This window comes from Salvia splendens, chromosome 7 (assembly GCF_004379255.2).
Source record: "Salvia splendens isolate huo1 chromosome 7, SspV2, whole genome shotgun sequence".
NCBI lineage: Eukaryota > Viridiplantae > Streptophyta > Magnoliopsida > Lamiales > Lamiaceae > Salvia > Salvia splendens.
In genome coordinates this window covers 13,930,980-13,938,411 of record NC_056038.1, presented here as the reverse complement: position 1 = coordinate 13,938,411, position 7,432 = coordinate 13,930,980, and the positions used below count along the sequence as shown (strand labels likewise).

The 7,432-nt window shown below is 36.4% G+C and overlaps 1 protein-coding gene across 1 annotated transcript; it reads right to left on the bottom strand.

Moving 5' to 3' along the window:
- Window positions 1-9: 9 nt before the first annotated feature.
- Window positions 10-1,714, bottom strand: LOC121811211 (transcription initiation factor TFIID subunit 9-like). The gene is made up of 3 exons (XM_042212020.1): window positions 1,560-1,714; window positions 998-1,272; window positions 10-417 (listed from the first exon to the last, which is right to left on the bottom strand). Exons 2-3 carry the CDS (start codon window positions 1,256-1,258, stop codon window positions 133-135), a joined length of 546 nt encoding a protein of 181 aa, XP_042067954.1. The 5' UTR covers window positions 1,259-1,272; window positions 1,560-1,714; the 3' UTR covers window positions 10-132.
- Between the last annotated feature and the right edge of the window lie 5,718 nt (window positions 1,715-7,432).

The window sequence follows — 7,432 nt, the reverse complement described above, 5'->3', positions numbered from 1 at the left end:
ACATTCAAGTTTTGGGTCTATAATTCAGATTTCTGCCATTGACAATAACCAAGTGCATTATACAAGCTAAACCAACTACTACTTGGTACATAAATCATTTTTAATATTACAAGCATTACTACAATAGGAGACTTATCTCGGCTGTTTGGCCCCAAGGGGAAACGAGACGCGCTGAGCTCCTTGAGACAAATTCCTCCGGTCTTGAGGATTATCAGGATTAGGATTCGAATTGACATCAGCAGTCTCTTCATCCTCTTCCGTTTCTTCAGGCGCTTGCATGTTATGTCTCTTTGGAATAGCAAGCTGATAATTCGGGTTGATCAAAGTGTCCTGCTCTGGAGGCAGAGGAATCCCCGGCCCAGCTATTGATTTCGGCAAGGGGACCTTGTTTCTGCTCCTAGCCAACTCTAGCAGCACCTATTAAGGGACATGGTAGCACACAATAGTATCACATGACCATATAAATAACACAAACCGAGTTTATTAAAAATTTGCACACGTTCTTCGCAAGATGAATCGACCAAAAGTTATCAGAAACTAGAATGCAAGAAGAGTATCCAGAATATACGAATTTAGATTTAAAGGGAGACCAGTTAACTAGTACACTCATGTGACCATGATCACGCCATTACACTATATAGACACATTATCAACATAGGCCAGTAAAAGCTATTGAAAACATCAAGTATCCTAAATATTTGTGTTTGCAGAAAAACGGGGAGCAGTTAATTAGAGAAGCTCATGAGGATCCTTGTGACAACACTACAATATATAGATTCATTTGCATCGCCGGACAAGCTTATAATATGCATCAACTGTTGATACTACAAATAATGAGTTAAACAAACAACCCGGCCCACATCAATGGCTAATTAGTAATAATGCAGCACCAACTAGCGTCATAAGCAAACCCATTAAAGAAAGCACATCATATTAGCTCAAAAGAATCATAACACAGCACTCAACGGATCAACAAAAATCGAGATGAAACTTCTACCTCTCGAGGTGGAGGCTGCGAGAAACTAAAATTGACTCTGGACTGAATTGCAAGCTTAACATCATCAGAGTCGATGACAGACTTTCCAGCATGCTCTGCATACACCTGCGAATTGGATAGCACATCAACTACATAGCGATACCAGAGCTCTAAAAACTGGTTTACGACTTGAGGCTCGTAGTCATCGACACCCATAGACTTCAATAATTCCTTCACAATCTTGGCATCCTTCGGCATAACGTCTTCACCCACCTCCGTCATTCTTAAAAAGACCTCTGCGACAGTTCCCGAAATTACGAATCTATTAGGGAAAAAAAGCTAAGACGAAAAAATTTATCTAAACGAATAAATAACAGTGAACAGTTCCAAGTAGGTCGCAATGCAGCTTAACAAGCATTTGAACACAACATGTGCTGAAATTTAAGCTACAGGATTTCATATATCACTTGATTCAAGCAAACCCTGCTAAATTAACTTCGGTTCACTACTTCAATCACGGCATGAAAATAAAAAAGTTTCCTTCCACATTCATAGACATGTACATCAAGAGAGAGAGATATACCTCAGCTGCAAAAGTGATGAGAATAGATAGAGTTTCTAAGAATTTAGATTGAGGAGACTTCCGGATGCAGAGAACGACTTGGGAATTTTTTGAACGAGAATCGATCGTGTTCAAAATTCGGGGGTGAAATTAGGGCTTAGTAAGGGGCTGTTCGGTTGAAATATTATGTCACTCATTTCAGACTAATGGGCTCGAAATTTAAATTTATGGAAAATTTAAATGGGCTTATCAAGTGCACAAGACCCAAAAATGAATAATTTTATTTCTGTCTCTCCATTCATAAATTTTTAAAGAGACTCAAATTTTAAAACAGAAGTTAAAAAAATAAAAAAAAATAAAAATATTGTTTTGTTGCATGAATTCCTCTACATGAGATTTTTTTTAAATTAGAAAATTCATAAACTAAAAAAAGGAAATGATTCATAGTTTTAAGGAATAGGGCGAGTAATATGAAAGGGTCCCTAAAGCAAGATTTTCTCCAATTTTAAGTAAATTAAATAAAATAATTATGAATTTAATTATTTTATCCTCTAATCTATATTTAGTAGTACTGCTCTTTCTGTCTCACTATAAGTAATTGATTTATTTTGGACACAAGATTTAAGAAAGTGATATTTATTGAGTACGTGGAGAGAGAATATATTGTATGAAAGAATAAAGTAGAGAGATAAAACAAAGTAAAATAGAGAAAGTAAAATAAAAAGGAATAAATATATTATTTTTTGCTAAAAATTGAAAAACAATTACTTTTAGTGTGACAATCAGGAAAGAAAAATTCAATCATGTATTCATATGTGGTAGACAAAAAAGAGAATTCAATCAATGGCCATATTAAATGACTAATTAATAATTTATGAATGATTCTATTCATAAACCCATTTTATTCATCACATCTCTTTATTCTACAATAAAATAAAACTATACTCCACGTTTATTGCCTTAGAGCATGCTCTTCACTATTTATGGGCTCGACCCTACTTTTATTCCACTTTTTTTTATTCATATTTGGTTCTCGGCCTTAGTTAAGACACAACACCCACAACCATACTTTTTCCCAAGAAACATGCTCTTCACTATTCATGGTTCCCACTAGGCTTGTCAAATCAGGTACTCGCGGATACCCGATCCCGAATTTCCTAAAATCTAATACCTGATACCCGATCCGAAAATGATTTCGGGTACCTAGATACCTGACTCGGGTATCCAGTCCTGAAAAATCGGGTATCCAGTCTCGATTGTGGATTTTTTTAAATATTTTTTTAATTATTTTTAAAGAAAATTAACTACTCCCTCCGTCCTATTAGTAAATAGTAAATCACCTTTCGTAAATTCTACTGTTCACCACAAATAAGTATTTTTACTACCTATTTTGAATGGTGAAATTGTCGTTGCGCAATTTTTTTTTAAAAATTTATGTTAAATCTCATAATTACTATCAAGTTATACCAATTAAATCATAACCTTCTTACAATTTGTAATAGTCTCATATAGAGGCCAAATCATGAATACCAGAATTGCGGTTTGTCAGTTGCAAACCCCAATCTAGCTTCCGCGCAACGGTAAGTTGCAATTTTTGTGAATCGAAGTTACAAATCGATAGTAAAGCCCAAAAATTCAGACGTCTGTGATACAATCTAAGAATAATTCCCTAAAATTTGTTTAAAATAATTAAACGATAATGTTTTAAAGAACCGACATTTTGTTTACATCTAAAAATTTGGGTTCCAAACAACCACCAATTCCTGAAAAATTAGTTTCATGGGACATTTTGCAAATATTATAAAGTTAAACTCCTTCCGTCCACATTTCGGAGTCTCATGTTAAAAAAAGTGGAAAAAGTTACAAGAATATGAGTCTCACTTGTATATATTAGTTTTAAATGTAATGTGATCAGTTGAATGAGTTAGTGGAATGCGAGACTCTATTACCATTTATAGTGAAAATGAATATGAACTTCTATTTGCAGACGGATTAAAAGGAAAAAAACGTGACACATATTCGCTGACGGTCGGAATAATTTATTTAGCAGGGAAAAGTTGTGATATTGACAAGAAGTTAACCAAAAAATATAATTTAAATAACAATTTTTACTTTTATGAAAATAATTACTCCCTCTGTCCCTTAATATGTGTGGCACTTTGACTCGACATGGGTTTTAATAAATGTAATCGAAAGTGAGTTGGAATAGTTGGTGAGATGTGGGTCTCACTTTTATATACTCCCTCCGTACCTTATATTTTGTCACATTTTTCCATTTCTGTCCGTCCCATAAAATTTGTCACATTTCACTTTTTACCATTTTTTATAGCGGACCTCATATCCCACTAACTCATTTATAAAACTAAAATATAAAAGTAGGATCTACTCTCCACTAACTTTTTCAACTCACTTTCCATTACATATCTTAAAATCCGTGCTCGGTCAAAGTGTGATAAAATTTAAAGGACAGAGGGAGTATTACTAGTAATGTACATAAAATGTGAGTATAAAAGAGTTAATGGAATGTGAGACGAAGGATGATACATACCAAACAGGAGAGCTTAGCCCAAAAGACTAATCAATTAGGAGAGAGCCTATTTATATATCCCACACTAATTATTTTCACGACCGATTTAGAATATTGAATCCGTTACAAATGGATTATTTTTATTTGCGATTTATATTCGATATACATATGCTCAAATGGAAATCGTTCGTTAAAATTTGAATTTCAACATTAAATAAATAATAAAGTAATAACTTTGTTGTACCGACACATTCGAATTCAAAGTAACACAGTACAGAAAATCTATTGCGACATGTATATTAAACGTACTTAACGATATAATAATATTACAAATTAATATAATAATGAAATGGAGGAGCTATAAGCTGAGAATCAAGATTATCTAGACGTAAAATGGTGTACAGGAAAAATTGAAAACTGGACTTTACGACACACAGTAAAATGATGTGTAATGACTAATGAGTGATGACTCATAAATGTAAATGAGATAAACAGATAATATCAAATAAGAAATTGTGGAAATGTTACATAATGATAATTAATAGGTTCAATCACCATAACTAAACCAAAAAAAAAATGACCTGGCTTTTCTTAACCTACAATTTCTTCTTGAAAATTTGTCATTTATTTCTATTTTTATTTATTTATAAAAATGTTCACCTTACACTTTTACTATTTTTTTAGTGAACCCAATATTCCACTAACTTATCCATACTCACATTTTATTATAAAACTAATATATAAAAGTAGGACCCATATGGCACTTACTTTTTCAACTTACTTTCTATTACATTTCTTAAAACCCGTGCCCGGTTAAATAACGACAAAATATTAGGAACAAAGGGAGCATTATTTTTAATATATACTCTAAAAATAGTCATATTTTTTCATTACTAAAATTATTCACTATTCATTTTTAGTAATTACTTTATCATCAGATTCATTCCTCACTCATTTTCTTTATTCAGAATACATTTTTTTTTATCACTACTGTTGGAAGATTGCCAAAGATCATGGAAGATTACCGAAGATCACTCCTTTGATTAGTGATTATATGTAAATGATTTACTTGCTAAAATAGATTAGAATCCCTATAATCTAGGTTTACCATATAGGTACAATCTTATGGCTATAAAATGTATCAACCGTGTATTCTCAATTATCAAGTAAATAAACCAGAAATCTTCTTCCTATCATTCTTCATGGCATCAGAGCAGAGTAAAATCTGGCTTAGAAAAGCTTCATCATAGCCAAGAAACCATACCAATCTCGGCCAAGAGGCTGAAACCGATCCCAAGCCAAATACCATACCAATCCCGAGCAAGAGGCTGCCAAAAAAAAACCCTACACATAAAACATATCAGAATCAGATTCCGAATGAGACAATATACCCAAAATCAAAGCATCCAAGATGAAAACAAGCAAGCACGTCACTGTTGCATTCAAACTGAATGGGAAAAACTATCCTTTATGGGCTCGACTGATGAAAGTCGCGATAGGAAGCCGAGGAGGGTATTCCCACATCAAAGATCCGCCGCCAGAACCAGAGAACCCCGGATATGCCGAGTGGGAGGAAACTGATCTCGTGGTGTTTTCGTGGATCATCGACAACATCGAAAACTATATAATTGCTGACTTTGCTCACCACCAAACTGCGAAGGCAATATGGGACAATCTTGTCGTAACGTTTGAAGGCAAGAATGATTCGTATCTTATATACGATCTGGAAGATAAAGCCATCGCACTCCGCCAAGGAAGTCTGGATCTCGAAACCTACTACCGACGAATCCACGGACTGTGGATCAATGTAGATCGGTGTCGGAAACAGCCGGTGGATTGCTGCGACAAAGGGGTCAAGCAGTTCTGAGAGTTCTCGAACACCATAAGGTTATTCAAGTTCCTCACTGGACTCAACCCTGAGTATGATACAATTCGCAGGGATATCCTCAAAGAAGAACCCTACCCCTCAGTCGAAGAAGCTTACGGAAGGGTTCAGAGGGAGGCGGCTCTATTGAAGATCATGCCACCGGAATCCTCCAAACCCACCGAAGATCCTGGCGTTGGCAGCGCCGATGCATCATCAGGGGATATCGGCTACAGGTTCGGAGCACAGAGAGACCGGCCAACCAAGCCGGAGGAAGAATCGACAAAACCAAACTATGGTGTTCACATTGCGGGAAAAACAAACACACGAGAGATACTTGCTTCCTCCGTCTGGGATTCTCGGAATGGTGGGACGAAAAACAGAGAGCACGAGCACAGGCGAAGTTCGCAGCCGCCGAGGTCAGTGAAACAGGGCAAAGGCAGGGGAATCCCCAAATTCAAAGGCAGGGTACCCCAGAATATCCTGATGATAATGGCGGTGGCAGCGGAGGCAGAGGAGTTCGGGTCGGAAATTTCGTGGAGAGAACGAACGAGACGCAAAAATGGAATGAAGGCGCAATAGGAGGTATCGAGTTTGATCCAGGATCAAACCCTAGATCTTTCCCTTTATTGCAATTTAATCCCCTGAATATGAAAGTTATGCAATTCAGTCCGCCACTTATTGATAATCTCAAATGTGACCCCCCAGATCTGGATATTTGTGAAACCAACCCCAAATACTCTAGAAAATCCGAATTCTACCCCTAGTTAGCCATATTTCCACACATAATCGGTTTACACCTCTAATGAATATTTCCGCTGCTTTATCTGTGAAAAATACAAAAAATGTTGATAGGAAGGGATGAATTTTTGACTATGGTGCCACAGACACAATGACTCCAGAAAGATATGATTTTAGTAATTTTAAAGAAGTTACTAAAACCTACATTAGAACTGCCAATGGGGAATTAATTACTGTAGCAGGGGCGGGAACCATAAAAATTTCCCACACGCTTCGACTATAAAACTGTTTGTTTGTTCCTAGCCTGTCTCAGCGGCTAATGTCAGTAACAATGCTAATGCATCCAACTTTCTGCATCTTACAGGATATTCGGACGAGGAGGATCATTGGGCGTGGCACTGAAGATCAAGGACTCTACTACGTGTATGGGGTAGCTCAACATGGCAGTGGGATGCTGGTTCAAGGGTCCACGAAAAAGAAGGCTTGGCTGTGGCACAGAAGACTAGGACATCCGTCTCATGGTTACTTTAAACTTTTGTTCCCACACTTTTCTTTACCTAGGGATTTTTCGTGTGAAACTTGTGTTTTGGCCAAGAGCCACAGACAGTGTTTTAAACCTTCAGATACTCGTATGAAATTCATGTTTGATTTAGTGCATGCTGATGTGTGGGGGCCGGCACCTGTTATTGGGGGTAGTGGATTTAGGTATTTTGTGACATTCATTGATGATTGCACGAGAATGACTTGGATCTATTTCTTGAA